General features: G+C 34.1%; 1 protein-coding gene across 6 annotated transcripts in view; it reads right to left on the bottom strand.

Annotated features, from left to right (window-relative positions):
* Nucleotides 1–26,421, bottom strand: part of Rbp6 (RNA-binding protein 6) — a 473,180-nt gene that overhangs the window by 190,072 nt on the left and 256,687 nt on the right. Inside the window, exon 1 of one of the 6 annotated variants that reach the window (XM_053769562.1) lies at nt 19,923–20,158. The exons of the other annotated variants lie outside the window; for them this stretch is intronic. Within the exon in view, the coding sequence (XP_053625537.1) occupies nt 19,923–20,018 (96 nt within the window). The 5' untranslated portion in view covers nt 20,019–20,158. Of the gene's footprint in view, nt 1–19,922; nt 20,159–26,421 lie in introns of those variants that run through there. 6 annotated transcript variants of the gene reach the window in all.

The raw sequence follows: 26,421 nt of genomic DNA, 5'->3' as shown, positions 1-26,421 counted from the left end.
ATTGCGATCAAGTGAATTAACACATGAACTTTTTGGCTTATAGTATCTTATGATAACAGGAACATTTTACAGTAAAATGATATTGCTTCCATTGAGTCATCACGTTTTAGAAACAGTTAATAAACCTGATATATTAGAAATTTATAAAGCTGTGAGTAAATAAGATGACTAATTTATTTATTAAAAACTAATTTTATAAAAATTTTATCCCGAAAGTATGATGAAAGATATGTTCATCTATGATAAACATGCAAACGGTGCCGCGGGCAACAGCTGGTCAGTAGTGTTCACGTACTATAAATAAAATTATTGAAAAAATATACCCACTTACTTTTTTAAAATTGCAGTTTTAGCTGGGTGCATGCTGCACTCAAAAATTTTCCACTTTTTTTAAAGCCCTACGAAAAAATGTTGCTACTCTACGAAAATTACAACGAGACAACTTGTGTTGTGGGTTGCCACTATATGGCTGCTCAAAATGGCACAAAATACTGAAAATCATCAATAGTTATAATGCGTAGATATATTTTTTATCATTATGATGCTACAGCATCCATATAAATATCTCCTAAGTACCTAGTACAAATATCATGTTTAATTTCTAAAAATATAACTTATTAGGTACGACTCAAAAAAGTGCCTAGGATGGTTTAATTTCTGAACTATTGACTTAAACATTGTAATTTTTATACTTATTCAAATTAATTCAATATAGCAATTAAAGGACGGTTTTATTTCTCTGTAACAATCTGTGTAATAAGAATATAAAATTAAAAAATACAGCTGAAATCCTTTTGCGAATTGCGTCCACCGCGAAAGAAGGGCTATGCCATTTGTCCCGGTGCTAGCGGTAGGGACAATATTAATCAATTTTTGCAGAGGGAAATTTGGGTGGAGTGAGGACCCACACAAAGGTCGACCGCCGCTGACACTGCATTTCATTTTTGTTTGCTCTCTGTCGCTGGGGCGACTCTCTTTGTCTTCCTGAATAAATGCGTATTTTGAAGCATCTATTTTTCATTAATACTTCACCCGCCAGAATTTGGGTTTTCGTTTGCGAATTTGTCAGGTCAGGTCCAAATCGCATACAAAAAAGGGAAAATATTTGCTTGGAGATTGCAATCTGTATGTATTTAAGTTTTGACCATCATTACTGCCTTCAGGTTTCAACGGATTTCTTCAGTCTAAGAAGAATCTTCCGATCTACCTCTAGCAGTTTATCTTTCTGCAGAGTCAACGTCTAGATCTCACACCTCGGTTACGTAGAGATTGGTCTCGTAAAAGTCTTGAGAAACAAACTTTTAATTGTAGTTTATAACATAATATATTTAGAAAATCTTAAGTGAACTTCTTTGGTAATTTATTTTAACTTCTATAATACCTATCTAATGGCAATGAACATATTGTTATTGTAGCCGTCACATTTCATTCATGATTCATTTGGCCATACTATATGTCTCATATTCGCTCGAGCGCAGTGAGCAATGAGTATACCACATAGGGTGATCCCATTCGTGTAGCTGTAGGATGATACAGTATGTGTTGCTGGCACCTTATCTGTTTAACAGCTCATTAGGCCTGCCGTCGAGCAGATCTGCACCGTTTGTGACAATACAAGAACCGCATGTGGCAAATGGTTATTCTTTGTACCTTAGCCTGTGTCGTTAGCTTGAGAACAGTGATATAGCTTAGAGGTGTAAGTAGATCAACAATATGTTATTTTTAGAACACTTTACATACAAATTAAAAAATATATATATATTTACATAATTCGGAGAGCTAAATGTCAGACATAAAAGTTTAAAAAAAATCAACGACGATAATAAAACGATGATGATTATTAATTATACCAGCGCCGATATGATTTTAGGGTGATTATGTGTGTGTGGTACCAATTTTGGAACATTCAATAATCACAAAATTTGTATTTAAGACATTGCAAATATCGTCCATCAGATTAGCCGCATGCTGTAGCATAATAATAGACTGATAATTTATTCCTCAGAATATGGCGAATGGTTTTGTGATCTGTTACATTTCATTTAATGTGGTTCTATGTTTAACATCTACTTCAGACCTGTCTTAAATTCATGTGTTTAATAATTTTATTATACATAGTATACATACACTCAGTCATGTGTAACGTAAATAAGTGAGGATCGAGCTTTATGTATTTCTCTATTCACAAAATATTACCCTTCGCAGGCTCTCCATATGTGAACAAAGGGCCACTCCTGTCAATACGTCTACCTTCAAATAGCCCGTAATCTTATTATTTCCCTGTTTTGAATTTTTATTGCTACTCGTAGTAGCTTCAGGTCTCTCTATTTGATTAAACATTTATATTTTGCTTATTACAATTAGGTAATTAACTGTTGCACGCAGCTCTGCTTGCGGCAGCCTAGGTTTGACTTCCGGTTATCAAATATAGCTTTTTCGAATTTCATCAAAATCGACTCAGCCGCGGTTTAGCCGTAAAAGCGTGATAAACAAAGTGATAAACGGACAGACTCTAGCATTTCTAATATTAGTATTAAAACATATATGTATAGACATAAAGAGTGTAATATAATCCTTGTAAATGTCAATAGAGAAAAGATCGATACTAGAACCCAATCTTTATACCAACAAGATAAGTTCGTGAGATGAATCAGCACTCAATACAAGAAAACAGTAAAGTGGGAGCCATGTTTAGATGAACATTAAATTCAGCGTCAATTACATGTAACGGCGCACTTACCTCTTGTTATATAATAAAAAAATAATTTCGAAAAATGCAGACGTGTTTTACTGTACAAGAATAATTTTACCCTCGTAAAACGTGCTCCAATGGGGGCAGGCTCTTGAGCAATACTTTGCTCGTAGAACAATAGACGCATTTAGCCGACTAAAAAGTGAAACAGCTCGACTTGCTTGTCATCGAAAGCTATTTGGAACACATCGAATGACTGCATATAAGGTTCAAATTTTGCTGTGATATATACACGCACGTAAGTACAGTTCCTTTATGCAGTAGCGCCTAGAGAGTGGATGAAAGCAAGCCGTCGGGGCTCTCCCCTTCTTGTTAAATGCAAAAAACTGCCTATACCAACCCTAGACTGTTGTAAGATTGAAACCTGCTTTGTTCGAAATGTGCAGACAGATGTTCTGTATATTTTTATAGTCTATGTCGGTAGAAGTACTTCAAGTGCTATTTAAATCCATACTCTCTACACTGGCCTAAAATGTATTTATATAAATCGGGTGTCCGTAATGTATTACGTATAAGTTCATTTGAGGAGGATATTTAAACGGATTTGCATACTCTAACATATTACTAACATGTTCTACGAAAGAAGAAGAAGAAATACAATTTTGGAAGTATCTTTTTTTAGTAAAAAGCACCGGCGAAATTTCCCGGATAGAATCACAGTAACAGTATCAAAAAACATTTTTTTAAAGAAAATCAAAACCTGTTCCTATTAAAAGATATCTAGAGTTTTCTTTTTTTTTCTGCGTATAATCAAATAAAACTTGATTTTATGTTTCGAGTCAAATTATAAGCCGAGGGGTGAGCGAAATAAAAAGTGAATAATGAATGCCTACCCGAATCCAGAGCAGCGCGACCGTAGCAATTATTTTGTTTCGAGTACCATCAACATGGTACGTTCTTTCAAATTTTCATACATTAAGCAAATGTCGAGAATGCGTAATAAGGGCCTTAAATGTTGTAAGCCATCGCGGGTTACCAAAAGCATCCATTAAAACACCAGGAGCCGGACAATCGCACATATTGTAAGCGAAATGTCGACTTAAAGAATTGTGGTTTTAACATGTATTAAAAAATTCATGTTTGTTGGAGGCTCTTAGGATTCGTAGAGTGAAAAGGGTTAGACGTTCTATTTTTCGGTCCCTTCAGATTCTGATTACGCATTCAAATCAAAACATTTTAGAAAGCCGACTTTCATATGTAAAGTAGTTAAGTAACTCAATGCAGTATTATAATAATACACAGAAGTATTTCCCTTTACTCGGGGAGTTTATATAATGCAAATAACATCACAAGTCCGGGAGCGTCACTCCCGCATCCCACGCGCGCACGTACGAGAATGTATGGCCAGCCATCGCGCGAGTAAATAAATACAAACTACCGGAACAAGTGTCATGTATGACTGAGCCTGCGTACAAAACATGCAATCCCTATGAATGATTGCCGCCTGACTGAACTTTATATGCCTTGTAACCGTATTTTTTCCGAATCTCCACCAAAAGAAAACCACGCTCGCGCTTCGGCAATGTAAAATAACACGTCTTTACATGCGTAACAGTAGAATTTCGTATGACACTTGTGGCGGGCTGGCGCTGTCGCTCGATACTGTTGACGAACAAAATAAGCTCCCCTCCGGGTAGGCGAGCGGTGTCAAGAGGCTATAGGATTAAACTTAAACTAGGTTTGCCCTCAGTTTAATTATACAAAGGTACGTACTGCTCCGAAACGTGTATTCACACATATGTCGGAAATTAGTTGATTATATATCACGGAGCTGTGAGACAAAAGAAGCCCCAAATTAACAGCATGTATCAAAGGATGAAATAAAATATGTATAAGTCAGAACGTAAACAATGCGCGAGGTAATTTTCGATTTATATTCCATTCGCGTAATATTTTTTAATTCACTTACGAATTCGGCAATGGCGCAGTGCAGAATTAAACTTTGGACATAATAATTACATATTACAACGTTATGTATGTGACGGAGTTTAAGCTAGTTTCTGCTCTAATACTGTTGTGAATTGTATTCGTACGAAACTTTTGCACTTTTATAACCATAGTACAGTATTGTCGATAAATTTAGAAGCGTTCCTCAAATGAACGTTCTGGAAATAGAAATAACATATTTTATTTCAAGACTGCAGAATCATAATCTCCTTTGAAATTTAATAATGGGGATCATACGAGATGGAGTTTTATGCTTTATTTTTATTAAACACTGCTTGGCTCAATGGTTCTCTATGTGCTTAACTGATTTTAAAAATTAAAATGTAGTAATATTACTATCTGAATTACCTATTTCAATTCTAATTTAGTTTAATTCTTATAGTAGGTTTACTTTAATTGTTTGTGAATCAAAACAAAACATTATTAAAAAATTATATAGAAACCAGCCAGTAATTCATCTTTTCAATCGATTTTAATTTTGAAGTTAGAACAAAAGAGAAAGCCGAAGCTAATTTTATCGTACCATTCGACGCACTGAACAATGATCGAATGAGCGAATGGATCGAATGAAGCTAGCTGGTCGTAACCTCGGTGGGACAGATCAAATATTGATAGAACATGAGACATATCTAATTGAAAAGTTATTTGGTATATTTACTAAAGGTTTTTTTTCACTATCTGTCCAGTAGATGATTTTGTCGAAAGGTACATAAGTAGACTAGACCTAATAAAAGTAACATGTAAATTTAAATGTAGACCTTTTAGGAGAAAAACGCGGACGAAGTACAGGTGGCGCTAGTGCATGATAAAATAAAAAATGAAAATAACATTTGGAAAATTGATGCAGTGTTTATCGAATCGAAATCAAATATTTGATATTTTTCTTCATACTTTCATTGTTTTACGCCTGCACCCTCTCCCTTCGAAGTTCCAATGAATGTGTTTGACGCATGATTTATCCCTCACATCGCCGACGTACACAGTGTAACAAACAAAACTGACTTGGTCGGTTTATTACGGAAGTATTTCATGGGTGACACTAAACATGGCTTGAGAAAGGATTTTCGACTTTGTTTCTTTTGCATTAACAAACATTTTCTTAAGACAAGTGGTTTATTTTCTGCATAAGTAGTGTTACTCATCTGGATAAGTAACTATAATCAATAAAGCACGATACTTTGATTAATTAAGTATTATTATTTTCCACAAGTATTTGTAACATCCATTTACTAAGTAATTAACTACTTAATAAGTATATATGAGTTTGAAGAATAATAATTAAATATTGAACTTCATATGACTCGTTCGTATGTAGGTACTTCTGGCATTTTAAAATAAACCACTTGAACGAACGTCAATCAATTTCTATTTTCATACGCCGAGCCTTGACCGATAAAATTTAAGTGTCTTCTGAAAGTTTTCTTGATTGAGAAACTCTTAAATGATTGGAAAGTTAATCAATGACGATAAAACATAATTTTCCGTAGAGAAAAATAGTATAATTTATTGACTTCAATCTTATGAAAATTGTGTTCAGATAAGATTTTCGCAAATCAGTATTATTTCCTATATGGATGAAAGACATTCGAAATAATTATTTTATTTATTATAATCAAACACACCAACCATTTAAGATAAACCATTCACCACCAATATTAGGCGCCGAAATCAATCATACACGCATAACATCGCATCGCGTTGTAAAGCGCACAACCGTTCAGTAAGGACACCGGTTAAGATGTCCGTGCAGTTACATCAAATTGTGGTTAAGCCGGGATTGCAGTTAATTGTAATCTCGACAAGTGTAGACGGGGAAGGGGCAGGGATTAGGGGAGCGGGGGTGCGCAAGCGCACGGCAGCGGGCACTCAAGCACGCGTCGCCACTCCACGTCCTCCAGGCCACTCCGCCGCGTCGAATTCAAAAGATACCTACCCCGCTCTGAATATTCGCTCAACGTATCAAAACCGTAAAATGCAAATCTATGCACTGCGGTCGCTAGAATACTCAGCAACCCCACGCTCCGCGTTTCATCAAATGCAATATGACTCAAATTATCATATACAAGTAGTTTGTCAACAGACTGACATTGTTTATAATGACGCATACTACAAGTTTTGCAAAAAAATAACCTTGTGCAAGCTGGGTTTACCACTAATCGGAATTGCAAATCCGTACTTAGCGACGTATGCTTCTTTGTGTATTCCAACAGTTTTCCTCTAATTCGGAGAATGAACACAAAATCAAATTACAACATCCATCTAGCTGCCCTAATAGTGGACGGGACACGTTAATAGAAAACGTAAACGAATGCGGTGTGACATGAGACGGGAGCGTGGGGCAGGACTCGAGCTACACAGACAGAGTTACGTACATGTATGCTCCAATTTATAATGCGGACAAGCCACACTGAAATGGATTTACAGCTGCAAACCTGCTTGTCTTTGATGAGGGTCTATTTTCAGATGCGGGCCGGGCGCACATTCCAATATTTCGAGCCGATATATTATTATTACGTTCGAATCTGAATCGACGCCGTGTTATAAAATTTATTACGCACTCGTCTCTTCGACGTTTCTTATTTGTAAACAGGCGCTTGAGCAACTCGTCGAACCCTCGATAATGTTTAATGTCTCGTTAAAAATAAAGTCCGCCGGTGATAGGCACGAATAAATCCGTAACTAATTCGGCGAGTGACACGTTGAGGGACAATCTTGAAATAAATTTTGTTGGTGATATACGCAAGAAATTTATTAAATTTTATAATGAGTTTAAGCAGAACGTGTACTAGAGAAACGTGTCACAAGTTTATGAAAGAATTTTTAATAACAAGCGAAAAATAGTAGCGAAGAGTTAACCTACATTTTATAGGAACTGTTTGCAATCCCACCGATTTTGTCAGGAATTAGGGTTGTAAAGTTAGTGCGGCAAACGTTTGGCTCGTAACGGCGAGGTTCGGATTTAGGTGGCATATTTAAGTTTCGTGTAATCCACAGTAGGTAAACTATACTCCGCAGTGTCTTTTAGGCACGCCTACTCAGTATGCAAGCGTTTTCCTGCACATCCGTTGTACGCGACCGCGGAAGGACTTCCGTACACAAAATACTATGTTTATGTTCAGTTCTTTTAGAATTCCTCGTGGCAGTGGCTCTTCGTGCCGACATGTCGCGACAGCACACAGAAAATATACTTACATTCTTTAAAATTTACTCTACTATCTAAGTAATTCTTGATGGTATGTTTAAATTTTCAGTTAGAATAATTTAATGCTGAATTTTTTATATATTGTTTGATTTATGAAATTTTCAAGGTTAGTTACAAATGAGTAAACCTTTAAACACTGCGCTGACACAATACTGCTATAGCAGTTATAACAACGAAAACGAACGAACGAACTTCTTTCGTGACTCCTCCAGCGTCCGCGAAAGTGTTAAATGAATAAAAAATGTTTTAAGATACCATTGTCAATTTTTTATTACTTTATCTAGGTATGCTCGGAAAATTTAGATAGAGAGATATCAATAAATGATGATAAATTCATATAAATTTAGGGATTCATGTAATTTTTGATGTAATATTATCCAAAAATAGTGTAAGACTAGCTTTATAGGCAGACACTCGAAGCGTAGTTCGAGATATTCGTACTAATCTCCATTTTAAGAACGGTCGTACGATCCCAAGCCTAGGATTAAGCAACTTGCGTGACACTAATTAAGTCGGTATTAAGGGCAAGCCTATATCAAGAGCCACAGCGGGAGTTATAAATGAAAGGGTATTACGTATGTTTACTATTACAAGTACATTTTGTAGTTAAATATTTGTTTAATTGCCTATTTTGCCGGATTTACTGCGTATGGAAGCAACGATTTACATTGTTTTGGGACAAACATACAATGGGGCTAAAATAAACAAATAGATAGCTAGTTATACTAACTAGTTTATTAAACATTTTTGCAACTACATAAATACTGAAACGAATCAACAGATAACTCGTACATAAAAATTCAACGCGCGGGCCGCTATCGCCAAATAAATGTAGGCAAAGATTGGCATAATAAAGTTTGCTTAATAACATGTTGTCAGTATTATATAGCCATAATCCTTTTGAGGAAACACGAATCTAACGTAAATCCTACTTAGATGTAACTTTCGCCGAAGAAGGCATTTGCTTTTGATGGCCCTCAACATTGACGAAGACTTTATTGAAAGTTTTCTACTTACTAACTTGCCTATTAAAGACTTATTTACGCTAACATTTATGATGACAGTTATAGATCGTTCGCTGAACTATCTTCAAAATGTTGACAGGGAAGCAAAAAAGGAACTTCAACTTGAAATATGTATTTCGTTGAACGATTAAAGCGAGAATTGAAGAAGAAAGAAAACAGGAGGATAATTGTCTTACTTTATTCTTTATAATAAACTGTTTCAAATAAAACTGTAAAAGACAGCTGCGACATAAAATTAACTCATCTGAGCTTGAATATAAAAAAAATGAAATATAATCAATGATTTTGCATGTACTATGCTATCTCATCAATGTTTGATTCTCTGGTATTTTTATTAACAAAATGTTTATTGTTGTGATCTATTTTATGTTAAAATATCGAACCAATGTAAAAAAACCATTTTAAAAAGTTTATTGTTTTTTAAATAATAACAAAAATACAGCGCAAACAAAAATCAATTACGAGTAGTAAAAATGTGCGGGCTTAAAGATCGCTATCAGTTGAGCGTGGTATTGCTTGCCGTTCGCTCCGGTTGGCCACCTAATCCCTGCCGGCTCAGTTTAGCTCAGTTTAGGCTCTCTACGTAAATTTGTGTAATTTCGCAACCAGGCCAAGTGCCAAGGGATCGGCCGAATGGTGATTGATATGACGCTGTAAGCACCGCTATATCCTGCTGTCACTCGGACCGACAGCGCTGCATTTTTAATATCAGAACTAGATCAGTGTTCCATGGATCATCCTTTATGAGTTTTGCTTTTGACTTTTATTTGTATTATATGCCTAGTTCCATTCGTAAGTTTGTTAATGACAATAATAAAATGTAAAAAAAATAAGTTATTCATTCCGGAACGCTACAATCAGTATTATTGTACAGTACGAAGTGCGCACGAACTCTGATTTTTTAATTCCTCAATCTAATACCTAGTATGTAGTATGTGTAAGTAAACCTTTTCCATGTATGTACATACACCACATATCAAATATGACTTCCGTTTAAGTAAATTTTTACATTGAATCTATATCAATCAAAAGTTAACCGACATTATTTCAATAGAATAGTAAAAACCAATCCCAATCCCAACTAAATCGAAACAAATTGTGTAGAGAGCACTTTTTTATCTCTCGTTATATGATATTTTTTGTCTCTCAAAAATCGTCGTGAACAAAAATCGCAAACGAACTCCTAACTATGCTAACATTTCGATGCCACTTAAACCTATTCAATTTGCCCAACGTGTTACAGCTCTGAAAAAGCGCACACTGGTATTATGCTAGATATACCCTATTAATTGCCTTTTCAGATTTATAAAAATGTTTCGATGGAAAAGTAATTATTAATGTGTTATACGCTATCAACTCAGCTTAACCATTCAGGTGAATAGGTATATGAGTTGATATCGAAAAAATATCAAATTAAATACACCTTTTTTTCTTTTTTTCTCTCAATTGTCCCAATTATTTTTCTTTCTTTTCGAGTGTGTTAATTGCTTATACTGGTTAACTAATAAAGTTAACGAGTTATACGTGATAATGTACATTATAACAGTTGGGATTATTGGGACTGAAATTCATCACAGTAAAAGTCAATGCAAAGTTTGAATATAAAATATAGAAACTGCGTTTTCAATTTCGCTGCATAATTTTAATAGCGTAAATATGACTAGCTATCAAATAAAGCTATTCTACGAGCGCGGTGCGGAATTTTTGATACGTCGAGATGCTTTGAATTTCTGGTTGCCACAACGGTTTCGAAACGATCCATCTTGCACAGAAATGTTTATAACGGTGTGCACGATCGTGTGCACCATTCTATGAGAAACTGAATTTCAAATACGCAAAATCGCGTGGTTATTCAGAAAACTCGGCTTTCAATTCTATGCCATTAGCTTTCCAGCGCAGGAAAAATAAGAAATTTCTCTGAAATGATACATTGGGGGAGTAATCCGATTAAAATATTTCATTTTTGTATCTCAACTTGTGGAAAGACTTCGGGACCTAGTCACGAAGTTTTGTAATATAAGTTTCGATAACTTTTAATAATATAACATCACATGTTTTGTTACTCACACAAAATAAATAACTTTTTGTTATTTGTTCTCGGCTTTTTTCTGAACAAATGTTCATTCATTTCTTTTTTATTTCTAGTAAGTTATATTTTGTAAGCTAATAAATCTTCTTTTTAAAAACCAGTAAGAAAAATTATAAGCATACCTTCTAGAAAATTGATAATACACATAAAACAACGACGCCAACAAAAAAGTAGGTTCCTAAAATAAATGCCGGGCAGAATACTAGCAAAACCGCTGTCAGTTTTGTAAATTACAATAAACCTTATAGAGGATCGTGAGCAGAATTCGTGATGCCTCTCTCGCCGGCGACAATGGGCTTAGTGCGGCCTGTGGTACTGCAGATGTGAGCTCTGCGTACCTATTGACCAGACCATTTCGCTGATATACAGATAATATCAACTTCAACTGATAGTTATCCATATTACTACTATTTCCAATACCACGCCATTCCTGGTTAACATTTTAAAAGCTATTCCCAAAACAATAGATAATTAACATAAACCTAAAAAGATCGGCCGATACCGTCTAGATCGGAAGATATCGACCGACGCAACATTTTAGAAAGACGACCTCGTTATTATTTGATGGTCCCCATGATGAAAATCCTTGCGGCACGCAACTTTCTTGGCGTTCACTTGTCAGAATAAAAACGACATTGTATGGTACTTTGTTACCCATGCCTGGCTTGCTTAGAGCATGAATATGAATACCCGCTCAGAACCCGAACGAGACAAACTCTTGACAAGCGCTGAAGGATTGACCTTCAACACGCAAGAATTTCCCCAAAAAGAGTTCCCGAGCAAACACGCGTCGCTACAAGTACATAAGTCGCTCGTAGCGATCATAATCAAAATCGACTGCCGATAAAAATTGAATTTCTACCTTTTACCAGTAAACGACGCGAGGACACGCTGAAGATTTACCTATAACGCTATCCTATTTACAGACTGGGAAATTCTATTTGCTTAAAGGTCGAATGGAGGCAATATCGTGGACGTCGCGACGCTGCGGGCGGGATGCAATAAGCGGAGCGGCCAGCGGCGGAGCCGTCGCCAATTTAAAGAAAGCCCACTGAACCGAAAGACAAGCGCATTGGCGGCTCACGAACATAGCTCCCGCACCCGTTCTCTAAGGCTCCTCATATAATTTTCAATCCAGCGAGCTTTAAAATCGATTGCTCTTTGTAAGTGCAAAATGAAACAAGAGGCATCCACGCTCGAGACGGCTAAATTAGCGCTTTAATTCGATAAGTTTCCCATGAAAATTGAACCGTAATAGTCTGCTAAAATATAAATAAGCTTGTAATAAAATAAATAAATTTTACTGGTGTTATTTTCCAAATATTCTCACACTGTGGAAACACCCGGTTGGAGAGCAGAATTGTTGAGAGATTATGGTGCAATTTTCACACTAGTTCGCCTCAACATTTTGAACGGTTGTTGCAAAGTCTAAAATTGTTTTACATCGCTGCTAAAATCTTAATCATTTCTGTTAAAATTTCCCTAGATTTACAATTGTACCACACTTCTTTAATAGCCTTAATTACATATGAGTTGAAAAAGTAATTGTTTGATTTGTCATCATTAAATTCTCGGCTGAACCGAGTTACAACAAAGGTAAATAATAACGTCTTCATTGCCTTTCATAATTACACTTACAAAGCTTTTCGTCTGTAATGGTAATAGTTTAATAAATCGAAAACTTTCGGGACAGTCGATTCTGATTGTAATTGTATTACTAGTTATTCTCATAATAGATATAGGGTGATTTCGTTAACCCTTCTCATCTAGCATTGAAAGTTTGGAGAGGTACGTACAGTCACCAACATACGAAATTACAGTGCATAGCTCCATGACTCATTAATAGTGGCGAATTTATCAATGAGTTTCGGCAAGCTCATGTGCTTGACTGTACAACCTTCATATAAATTAAACCGCAGCGTTTACGTATGGGGGTAGTAGTATTGAAGTCGGGTCGAGGCAGTTTCGTTTGTCCCTTTACAGCTTTCATGAAATCGCCCAAATTGTATGAACAAGTGTGTAATGTCGAGGCTTATCTGTCGACTTAATACCTGTTTAATGAAAGGGTTTGATCGTAAATCTACATGCTGAAACTTAATACGCCAAACTGGGCTTTTCTCCGACGGGTTGTAATTAATGTGCTACCATCATAGACAAAGTTTTACAACTATGAGTATTGAAACTACATAAGTATTAAACTTTAAATCGAGGTATGAGAGTGTTTGCCTTCCACTTCAATTCGAGTTAAAACATGTTCATGATATTATCTGCGCGGGTTACGTCGGATTCATTCATTATTGTTTTAGTTGTAAAGTTTGGTGGCTTAGACAAATTATCTATCAATAATTTACAACGAATCATCTGACAGACAGAAGTATTTTTAATTGAGATTATGTATTTTTTGACAGAGCAATAAAATAAGGTGCCTTTTATATTTATTAGGTGCCTTTTATAATACCTATAATTTTAACTAAAACTTCCACGAATGTTTAAATAATTTTGTAACCAAAAACTTTGAGTTAACTCAACATTTAGGTTTAGAAAGTTTGATTGTTTGCTTAATAAATCCATAAGCAAATAGTTCAAAATAAATTCAAGCTTATCGCATGATCCGATTACGGTTTAATAGATTCGAAAAGGTGAAGATATTAAGACTTAACCAGTATAAACACGGAAAGTTGTGAATTAATAACATGAGCTACAAACCCCTGCTTCCCTTGGGAAGTAGTCACTCTATACAAGGCTATATTGTAAACAAACTGCACGGCTAAACCATTTAGTGAACAGAGTTGACATTTTAAACCATGTTGTTTGGCATTATTTTGTAAAAATCTAGAAGATTTTGTTCGGATGTTGACCGACTTTTTATTACAATTAAAGCACGTTCATTAAAAAACTTGAATAACGTGAACAATAAGTAATATCTAAATTATTGACATTTTAAATTATGAAATGAGCGATATTTTAACGCTCTTGTTTTCCGTTTTGTGTGAAAGGGACATAATTCCAAGCCAGTTATGGCTTGAAAAAGAGTTTAATTTTTTTCAAAATTCACCGACTATCATAAAGAAACGTGACAGTGTTGTTACAGATATTGCTTACGCGTGTCTCGCGGTTTCTGTAAGATCTGTACAATTTCATTGGTAGATGCAGATTCTACGCACGACAGCTGGCTGGCTAGCTGCCCGCGGCCAAGGCTGTGTCAGAAACTTATTTGATAAATTATAGTACTAGAGTAGTATGGTATATTATCGCGTGACTTTCTACTTTACACTGGGTGTTTGTATTGACATTTCCCTATTCTTGTGAATCATTTTATTATAGACACCGCATTGCTGTCCACTCTATACTTAGTAAACCGCCAAACTTATCTTTGATTTTTTTGTTCACTTTCACAGAGAAAATTATAAAGCCCTATATAAAAGGTACCTATGTTTCAACGTGACAATGGATCAAACAAATGCCATACAATACGAATAGATATGAGCACCTTATTGTCTTTACTAGGAAGCTATTAATTGATGTTTTTCATATCTAAAAATGAAATGAAATTAAAGAGCGCATATTTTGTGTTAAGTTAAACATTTTGTTACTCTTCTGTACTCTCTATAATGTGAGCATTCAAGTAATTAGAATATATACAAGAACTACTATCCCGTCAAACAGCTTAAGGTGATGTCAACACGTTTTAAGTACATTAAAGGGTCACTTATAAAGTCAATTATTTGGTTAAATGATAAATTTGCGACTCTTGCGTGTTTATTATACCTACCTATTCTTTACTAATAAGCCAACTTGTTATCTCTATTCTAGAAATAAACGGTTGTCTGTTTGTAAGTAGATATTCATTTTTATTATGCTGTTTGCAGTCGTTTTAATGTTTGTCTAGACTTTTAGTATGAAAGCGTTGCGATCACTTCTATAACAAATTATAGTAACTTTACAAAGGAAACACTTGTGCTTTTATATTTTTATTTGTTTGAAATAATCTAAAACCGATTTTTATGAAATAAAAGCACGATACAAAGTAGACGGCTACCACTTACCGCGACATGGCCGAAGTCGCGAGCGGCAGCTAGTTGTTAATGATATTGCGATCTATTTTATATACATATGTAATATATATCGATAAAATAGTTATTATAAAATAGTTCGCAATATAGTTTTATTAATACTACTAATATTTACTATACTACGAAAAAAAAAATATATTCCATAAATATAAAGCTACAAACTACTAGCATTTCGGAACGACCACTGTTGAGAAGAAATGCAGAAACTCATTCAAACAGTGTTGGTCCTATTATGCCAGAAGGGCTTACCATTTTTTAAATATAAATTTATGTATAATTTTTGAATTAGTTTAATTTTAATTTAATTTTAAGTTAATTTTTTAATAAATATAATTTTATTCAGTAACAGTATATAGTCTTTTTTGGGTGAATAAGAACTGAGGGGGACCGATCACCCGTCTAGTATTTGAGCTAGCGTCCCTATTCATTGTAGTCTATTTTTTATTTGGTTTGACGTCATGAGTGCTGTCATGCTGAGCTTTAAACTAATGGTTTCAAATGTTAAATATTGATAGCCCACCTATTATTGTTTTTCATTTAGTTTGACGTTTATAAGTGCTGACATGCTGAGTTTAATTTTTTATGGTTTAAAATGTTAAATATTGATACCCAACCTGATTGAACCACAAACGTTATCATCAGATTATTTCGGAACCTGAAGAAACTTTGTTTTTGTGTAATCCCATGAAGTTAGTAGTTTGCAACATTAGTAGTCCATACGAGCATATCGTATAACTGTGGCCCAAGTTTGGAACTGACAAACGGTGCTAAATTATTGGAAACTTTGGAAATAAATTTGAATTACGGCTATTAATGAAGTTTCAGCGAAAATACCTAGATTACAGCGTACGTAGTTTGCCTTATATATGTTAAAAAATTTACATATTTGAATCCATATTATGTCTTATCCGTATTCAGAATTTAACTATATCGATGAAATAATGTCGTTCGTAAAAGTTAAATTTTCTGTAAGAAATTATAGATATTATTAAACTAAGAAATAATTTGAATAATTAAATATTTGTAAATTAATCTCTTCTTACCCCATTGGAAACGTGATACTACGAGTATTTATTAAATATTTCGAAATGATTTTTTTCTATTTCATCAGCATTGCGTTCTACATTTTACACAGAACTGTTCGGCTTAAATTATTATTATTTCCGTTAAAGCATTCATGATGTATTTATCGTAACTTGAGTCATAAAAAATCGTCTCCCCAATAGATTTCAATATCGACAGCGGCTTACTCATAACGCGCGGCCTCACTTAATTTCAACAAATCAATAAACTAAAAATAGCAAAAACTTGTCTTTACTTTCTCGGCGGCCATTTTGCGGCAGTATTAAACGTGACACCTTGTCAAACAAGAGTTAGTGAGACATAGTTTCATCTATCATCATTCGCCGCTCGATCATTAGACATGTTTGCCGAATCCGAGACAGGAACACCAGATTGCTGTTAACGCGTACAAAACTTTGCGAAGTTGTCGATGACGCTTGCGGAATTGTCGCTTTGCATCCGAACTTTGCGGCAGCCATTTTGTTTTAATAAATTAAAGTGTGAATTATTCAATCCTTGTTCGCATTTGTTTTTAGAATTTCATTTAGACTACTTCCGCATTTTAAAGTAATATTAGCAGCTAGGAAATAAAAATCATGTTATATACATAAGAATTATTTTTAACTGTTTTTTTTTCTGCGATAAAAATAATATTTTACAGGTTAAAAATAACACGTCATTCAATATTTAAAATACAAATTTTAACTATACAATTTATTTATTAAAAGAAATTATTTTTATTCTTTACTTCATGCAGTAAAACTACATCTGTATAAAGAATAGCTTAATCACATCAACAAATCAACAAGTGGTAGGTCATAAATCTAATAAAAAATCCGTTGCATCCTCATCATGTAACATCGTAAGAGTTTTTGTTTATTTGTTATACTTCAGTTTCCGGAAATTCGCTTGCCAAGAAAAATATTTTGGATATATTTTCAGAAAGAATAAATTGTAATGTTTCCTGCAGTTATATTCAACGTATTTTTTGAACAGTTTCCGAGACAGGAAAACTATTGAAGGCATTTCTTTTTTGTTTTTCTTCTATTTGTAGTGAAATTGTAATTTTTTTTTAAGTTTTAACTATAGCTTTGACTGTAGTAAAGACGTTTATAACAATCAGGTAGGATTTTTTCAAAAACGTATATGTATTTTCAGTTATATTTTGAAAATACTGTTATAATTCAACAGCTATTTTGAAGATCATATTATATTTATTAGTAAAAATATAGGTCAACGTTGCAATCATTACATAATATTACGCGATCCTGAAAAATACACCAAGCAAATATTATTATATTATGTTGTGGTTACATTTAATACCTACTGAAAATTAGGATTGAGATTTTAAATGAATTAGATTAGGTAATTTATATGACATAGAAACTGTATTTATGAAAACAGTAAAAAAATATAATTTTAAGTACTAATTTAATATCGGCGAGGAGTTAAACATCAATGATTTTGCGAATCTTTGGCCATTGCTAGTGTACAGTATTGTTATACGATTCAAACTCTAAACTTGTCTTTATTCTGGAGATTTGTTTTTTCATAGGCATATCATTTTGGAACTCGTATATTTTTATTTATCATTAATTAATGGGCGAAACTAAAACACACAATTTATAGTATTCAATAAAACAGTGGATCAAATCCACGTTTATTCCATAATTATACCAACGGAAGTATCTATCATTAGTGTCATCGGCAATATGGTCGTTAAAAGTGAAGAGCCATAATAGTATATAATAATTGTGAATAACTATTTTCATTTTCCGTTCAAAGAATATGACGCACCTGACTCATAATTTTCACTATAAAATAACGATATTAATATTTGATTAGTGTTCAAATTACTATATTTCTTTGTTATTTATTTATAAAGTCGAAATCGCAACTTTAAGCTTATTTAAGGATAAAAAGGCATTCTTACTACGGTTAAATAATCTACCAGTAGTAGTAGGTGCCAAATTGTATCAAAATCCAACCGTAACCATCAATTTGTCTTTATTTTTTCTTATTTATAGCTTTCTCTTGTTGGAAAAGTATTTGCCAGAATGTAAATTCGTCAAAAGAAAATTATTGAGTAGGTTTAGAAATTTACTTACAATGTTACAAATATATAACTTGTGACAAACAGACATAAACCCGAATCATTACTACGTATTTATAATTTTATTAGGATAAAAAGTTTTCGAATGATTTAAGCCTTATTGTTCTCAATATCTTGTCAATTTAATAAGAATTTTATAATTAGATTTAAGGAGTTATTTTGTTCTGTTTTATGAGAAATTGTTAAGGTTACAAATTGAATTAATTAAAATATTTAGGAAGTTTTGTATTGGAATGTATGTTTAATTACATTAATTAATCACTTTTGATAAAGGAATTTGTATTTTGCCGTAAACATTTTGCTAATTTACGATGTTGAACTTTGATTTTTTTGACAGCCATATTCATATACAAATATTTTACAAAATATATGTATGTTTTATATTGCCAATTTCTAAAACGCCGAACAAAAGTAAATCAAACAATAAAATGTTATTACGATTCGATCTATTTCACTATATTTGTGTCCGATATTCACTGAAATACATTTAAAAAAATGAATATCTAGAACAATAAAATAGAAACAAGAATAATAATAATTTTGACTGCATTTTTCATTTACAATATATAATATTATATATTATTAAATAAAAATAGTACTAGGTACATTTTGGGATTTTACAATCAATGTATCCATCGTGTTAATATAACCTTATTTACGAAATGCAAAGAGAGCTAAGTCTTGAGAGTTTGAGAACCGCTGTCTAGTGAAGTTGGCGCGAGTCGCGTCTCTACGCTGTTACTCGTAAACTTCGCGAGCTCAGCGACGGTTTTTACCTTTCTGCTGTACGCTTTCCGAATTTCAAATTTATTTGAACCTTAAAAAATGTTACTTGTAGAAATATTACAACATAAGAATAGCAATATTTTAATTTTTTTATCTAATAAAAGGATTATATACATTTTTGCTGTTTTGTCAGATTTTAAATTACAAATAATACTTAATTGTTTTTAAATCTTCAAAATTTCCTTAAAAATACAATATAAAATGCTGTTACTTTTATTCAAAAAGTTTCGATTTCCATAAAAAACTTCCAATGTCTATCCAATATTTTTCAAGAAAAAGGATAATGATTTTACTATTTATTACAAAATGACATGAAACATACCGTGACTACGGCTTGCATATTCGTAAATTAGGTATTTATCCTTCGATACACAAATTATGTAAAAAAAATTCAAAACAAAATAATATCATTCAAATTTTGTTTCCCATAAAATAGCTTGCCGCCATAATTTGAGAAAAAAGTAGGTAAACTTGAACCTTTCAGTTAATATCACCGTTACATGCGATTCCACAATTTTATTTCCAGCTATTAGTGTAGTGACTCTTTATCTTATCGCGATATTTAGTTCTAAAAACAAAATTCCAAGTCGCAGTTCGCCGGTTTGCTTCCCATCGGCCGGTATGGAATTGATAGATTCATTTGGAGTGTCTGTATGAATATAACAGGTCGATTGATCTGTTTGTTGTTTTTAGTGAGGGCCGAGAGGAGGGAGCGACACGACGGCGCCGCCCAGCCGATCGGAACCACTTGCGGCTGCGGCAATGTGCATCGGCCGCGCGCACTCTTCAACTTTACCAAAGTTTGTTCCGAAAATAAACTTTGGATAATATCAATCACAGCACAAATGAATCACAACTGGCGCGAGTACTAACCCTGATCGGCGTGCAGGTCGGGTCCGGCTCGTGAATCGGCTGCGGGATCACTCTCGCGGTCGCGATCGGAAGCACTGACTTTAGCACTTTGGACATGTAAAGCGGAGCGGACACGCGAGCGGTGTCAGAGAGTCGCGCGGCGCAGCCGGCGTCGGCGCGAGAGGAGCGGCGCGGCGCGGAGTGACGCTGGACGCGGGTGTCGGGCTTCGGGGCCGCTGGAAATGTGGCCGCCGGCGCCGCGGCCGTCCGGGGGCAGGTTCGCGCACGCGTCGCCCGCCCAGCGCCCGCCCCCGCATCGACCAACACCCCCCCACCCCCGCCCACCGGGTGGTGCGACGCCCGACCGACTGTTTTTCTCTCCCGACCGGGGGACGCACCTGATTTTTTCCGTGATATTTTTTCCTCCCTTCTCTTCGCGACGCGATCCGTTCGCTTTCATTACGGTTTCGAGTTTGATTTATCACCGCCGCGGCGAAATATTCTTACGGACTGGGTGTCGAACTCACCTCCCAATTAGCATCGATTGATTGTAATATCGAACAGCTGATTGAATGAAGTAGGAGCTTTAATTAGAATCTGATCACTTAACTTTTTATATCTTCCATTCAACATTATTTAATGTTTTCGAGAATATACAGAATTTGAAATGTATTTAAAAGTTAAAAAAAAAATACAGAAGCCCTCTTTTTATTCAAGCATAAAATTCAAATACAAAAGTTTTCAGAAAATTTCCCTTTATTAGAATGCAAATGAGACAATAAACTGATCAATCGCGTCATTCTACTTGGAGTTACGACGTAGCCGTAAGCCTTCGTAGCACGCCTACGCCGTAGCCCGTAGCAAGGCGCCTACCCATTGGTATTCAAGTTCGCTCCCGCTCTGCATTCCCAACTCAACATATTTGGAGGCGATTCAATTTTAATGTTTTCATATTTGTGTCATAACTTTCCGTAAAAGGAAAACAAAAATTACCCCAAAACAGGGGAAGAAGTTATTTGTAAATGTTGACGTCTCGACATTTTTATGCAAAGTAAACCCTTGCTACATTTTGAAATTGTTTAGCTCTTTGTAGTTGATGCCAACAGTGATGTGGGAGAGACTGCAGCCATATCTATCATATTCTTTACAATAAAACTTGTAGACACTGATAAATGTAATATGGAGTGGAGACACATGAAATCGTATAAAACTTTGTCTTAGGAACTTTGTATTGTTTTGCAATAACTTTAAACTACATTATGCGCATACGCTTTATTGTTAAAATCTTACAACTTGTTTCTACTCTAACTTTTCCGCAACATTTTATATGGAAACTTGAATCAAATTCATTGACTATGTTTATCATTTCGATTAAATAGAAAGTTGCCACCGTTGTTATATACGACATAATAACTTGATTTTGAAATTACTATATATAAAATACGTAGGACGATTTAGTTACTATCAAAACTCAAGAAAAACAATGATGAAAATATGCAGTGGGCCCTTCTTGAAATAACAAGTACCCACTAAATATTTACATATATTTTTCATCACAACATTATAGTAATTTATGAGAAGGTAGATATTTTTTATCTTTATATTTGTCTATTATTTTACTGAAATAAAACATTTTTAAACTTAATTTTTTTAAATGTAGTTCCTGTGATTAGCATTATTTAAAAGTAAAATATGACCCAAACCAAGTCAAAGAAGTGCTATAAAAATATATCAACGATATAAATCTAATATAGAAAACGACATAAATCGAATATAGTTAGAAAGTTATTTGGAAAATCCACATGTGAAATAAATTTAAAAAAATCAATTTCAACTATGGCGGGGCTTACTCGCGTCACATTTGACCGTTCGTTAACAGGCCCACATTTGTACAACATGGCTTTAACAGCAATGGCTCAAATTAAAAGTAATCGCTGGCACTGCACGGAAACAGAGATATGAAAAATAAAGCGTTTTTTACATAGACTATATGAAAATATTGTGTTTTTGAACGGGTATTTTGATGTCCTGTTAATACCTATATAATCCTGTTAAATTAACTTTTTACTTCAAAGTAGTTCTCGACCACGGTTTCTATCAGTATCTTTCTATCGAAGTAAAATATATTATGTGTCCTTCTCCATACTATTCTTACATTCCCAGAAGATTGGTTGAGAAGACCAAGCGTAATGATGTAACAAAGTTAGTTTTGCATTCATTGTATTACATTTGAACACAATACATATCTTAAAGCAATTAGCTTGGAGAAAAAGCAATGGAAAGAACTCCAGGGACAAGAACCTTGCTCTTATTAAAATAATCAAATAATTAGTTATTTTATTGTAATAATTGTTATTATTTCTTATTTTGTCAAATCGAAATGTTTGTGCCTTTCTAATTATTTTTTATTTATTGATTTAAATTATCGTCTGCTTGACGTGAACGTTTTGGTAACTACTAAACTGGTACTCAGTTTAGTATTTACCAAAACGTTCACGTCAAGCAGACGATCGGAAAAATCATAAATGCTTATATTTATGCGGACCCCGGGTATCAGGGCATCGTGGCCATATATGCAACTGGTAATAATACACAAAGGTAAGAGAGAGACCTAAAATAACAATTTAATACGAACCACAAAAATTGCACAAAAGTGATATAAATTTTAACATTAAGAATATTACGTATGTAAATCTACTTTACAGTAAAGTATTCATTTATGAGATCTAATGAAACAATACATCACCTTAAACGGGCACTTCTTTACAAAATAAAGGCATTAAATAAAACCAGCGCGCTCTTGCAGTTTTTAAATCGTTTCGAGTCTTTTGTTTTCTATTTCAATTTTCATCGTGTTAAATCACTCCTTGACTATGTAGTCCAAGAACTTTACGTTCATTTTTTGCATCCTTACGATGAGTACCTATCTTCAAGTTCTTACCAACTTAATATATTCTCCTGATACTTTCACCATTAAACATCGTGAAAGTTTTTCTCGTTACAGTTTTATGTTTTCTCTCATATGTTATGGAATTGTATAAGTTTTTTTTCAAGATAGAACCACTCCATATCCTCTCATAGAAGTAGTTCAAGGCGACTAAGGGCTTTGGCAGTTGATAGACAACAACAGCATTCCTTAAGTAGGGTTGATGTCAGGCATGCAGCCGGTTGTAAAATAACAGCCGTGTCTTCAAAATTTTCAGAAATAACTCGAATTTCACCAAATCAGAATTATTTCTTAGAAGTTATTTAGCTAGGCTCATACTAAAGTAATTTTAAACTTTGCCAAAAAAATGTTCATAAACATTTAAAATTATTTTATAAACAAATCATTTGCCTGCCAGTATTATTAGCGGAATAGCATGAAAACGGCCAGTGTTCCGTCCAGTTAAGTACGTAAGAGGATGCAAGGCAGCCTTAATTGGATCACAATCGAAACCCTGACGTCAGGCATGCCTCGGGAACTCAGGGGATCGCCTGATGTCTCCTCTGGGTCTTCCACCGTCTGATAATATTAACTGACTATTGCTTAAACAATACAGTTATGTGGATCTGAATTTATTATCTGTTTTACCTACGTTTTGTAATTTCGTGTTATGTCTTGGATTTAGATTACAATTTTAAAGTGTGTGAGAGAGAGAGAGAGAGAGATAGAGCGAAAGAGTGACCTGTGAACCCAACAAGTACTAACCAAATCTTTGCTCATAGATTTATAAAAATCTTTCAAATGTATACGTAAAATTTTCTATGATAAAATTGATAATTCAGCCAATATATCAATAATTACCAAACGATCTGATAATTTGTATTAAATTGAAAAAAAAATTACACCAAAAAACTAAATTTGAAATTGTTCCCAAATTAATTATTTTTTTATGTTTCTATTTGATTATATTATTTACTATTATTTTATTAGGTATTTCATTTTAGAATAGAAACAAAAAACATTTTAAAATAATTAATCTAGCAACAATTTGGTACCAGGAGCTCATACATCGCAAGAAGCGTGGCTGGTCGCGGCTCAGTGCCCGCGCATTCTACCTTTAATTCCCTTTGTTTAATACAATCTACACGACACAGGTATGTTATGATGACATTTGGATTTGCACGTGTAATATACTGCGCACCGACGGAATGAAACCCGGATATATGAGTGCATCTTGGAACTCCCTGAGTCTTGTACCACGGATATTAATGTTGTCAGACCGCCTTTGTCTGGAAATTGACGAGTTTCCCGCGAACTAGTTCATTTGTTTGAACGTCCGACGTGGAAATTATAATTTTGCAATTAGTTCACCTATGGTTAGAACCGTGTCAAATTAATTGCTAGATATTCCTAACGTAATTGGCGATATCGTAAAAACTAAACTTGTTATTCAATAATTGATTTGGTTATGATGTGATTCAATGAAATTATATCGTTCGCATTTGAATATTGTGAAAATGACAGATTCAATGCATAAACGTACCTATGGAAGTGTGTAATTAAGGTATGAAATTAGATATGCAATTACAAACATACTAAAAATTCTTACATATCATTCAAAAGTAACTAAATAATGAAGTATTTATTTTTCAGGCACACGACTTCATCGATTCAAGTTCAATACAATCCTTATAGAACATTGAATTCTATTAAGCTATAGTGGAATACCAACCCCACGTCTAAAACTATCGAACTTTTCATAACAAAGTACCAAGAAAAAGTTAAAGACACGTACCAAAAAGTCACTCCACACAATAGGGAACTTTATTTGAGAGGTAGGAAAAACTGTTACAAAAAAATATGACGTTTGAAAAATTACACGCATTCACAAATCATGCGGGCCTTCTTTTGTGAAAAGTTTGGAAGCTCACAAAGGAGCTTAACTCGCTCTTGAGGCGTTAAACTCAGGGCCGTGTACAATTTGTTTTTGTCCTAAATAAACATGATAAACGTTAAATCAAATGTACTTGCTAATGGAAGGTTGTCAAAAAGTAACGTATGCGGTATGTCTGGGATTCAATAAATCGTGAAGTTCATAACACCTGCACCTGTAGGTATGGGAGGGGGGACAAAAACGGTTTTACGAATCGAAACACAAAATTCCATTTGGTGCCGTGGAGAGGAAATGAAGCAATTAATTCGGCAGATGGCGTCGCCGTGCGAGCATTAATCATCGACTAATCGGAGCTGCAGTCTTCGATTAAACCGCGCGGAGACACCAGACTCATCGAATATTCTTAGTTGTTGCGTCTAAAATCGTTGATTCTAAATTCAAATATTTTAATATATTAATTATATTTGTTACATATACAACAGACTATAAAGTCTTATTTTATGACAAAATTTATCGTACACTTATACAGGCTATAAAAACATTGAATTATTAATATTTTAGAATTAACTATAGGTTTAAAAAGCTTTGATATTTATAATGCCGACGATAAAGCTGTATAATAATAATGTTAATGCTAAATTTTACCTAGTCACAATTACACTATGTATGCATCAATCAGTTAAATTCTCATCTTTAACTACATACTTTATCATCTTACATAAATATTTTTGTTGTGTTTATTTCAATATCACAACAAAGAATGCGGGAGAACTAACTTTAATTACTTTCTGAAAGGATTTTTATTATACGATAATAGTCTGCGAAGAGTTAACAAAAGGAAAAGTCTTAAAAATTTCAATCGACTAGACTTCCAGCGTCAAAGTTAGTTTAATTTATAGGAGCGATTGTATCTCGCTTTGAACATTGACAGAGCGTTTCGCTTATCAAAAATCTTAATCTGTGAATTACATCAATCAGCGACAAGAGTGTTCTTAACTCGGCTTTCTTTAATGAATTAACACCGATACGATCTATTGTCACATCGGCGGGCTTCGAAAGTTGAATCTGTAATTAATTTCAGTTGGAAAATTTAATAATGGTACAGCGAGATGGCAATTAAAAAAGGATTATAAGTAAAAATGAAGCAAGTGGTGCGTTTAAGAGTCGGAATTGAATGAGAAGCGGGTAGATTAAGGCACTTGGCCGGTGGGATTATTGGGCAAGCTAGTGGTAATGAAATTCTCTCCGAGAAAATGGCGGGATACAGAGGCCTATTACTATAAGTCTTGTCCAGCCGCTGATCGCATTTGATTGAGTTTTATCTATTGTTAATTAATTTTAGATTTCGTTCGTTACTTATTTACCTAATATTTAATAATATTTCAATTTATTTAAAAAAAACGCAACAACTTATAACTGTCAAAAACAAAATGTCTATGTTATTCAGATAAATTTACAACAATTTTGACAAAAATCAGGATGCTACTAATAAATAATTCAAGTTTAAACAAAACAAACTGATTAGGTAAATAAATTTTCGATTTCGGTGTCCGAAACACCAGCTGCTCAATTAACGTAATCCCGCAGGAGTAAGCGCAGTTAATTTTATAAAAATACCGGTTTAAACCGAACTAGTCGAGTTTACATTTTGCAATTTTTAACTTGCAATTTTAATTAATGCAGTAAACTTTGCATTTCAG

The sequence above is a fragment of the Plodia interpunctella genome, chromosome 3, assembly GCF_027563975.2.
Source record: "Plodia interpunctella isolate USDA-ARS_2022_Savannah chromosome 3, ilPloInte3.2, whole genome shotgun sequence".
In the NCBI taxonomy this organism is placed as follows: domain Eukaryota; kingdom Metazoa; phylum Arthropoda; class Insecta; order Lepidoptera; family Pyralidae; genus Plodia; species Plodia interpunctella.
This window is presented reverse-complemented; position numbering and strand designations above follow the sequence as displayed.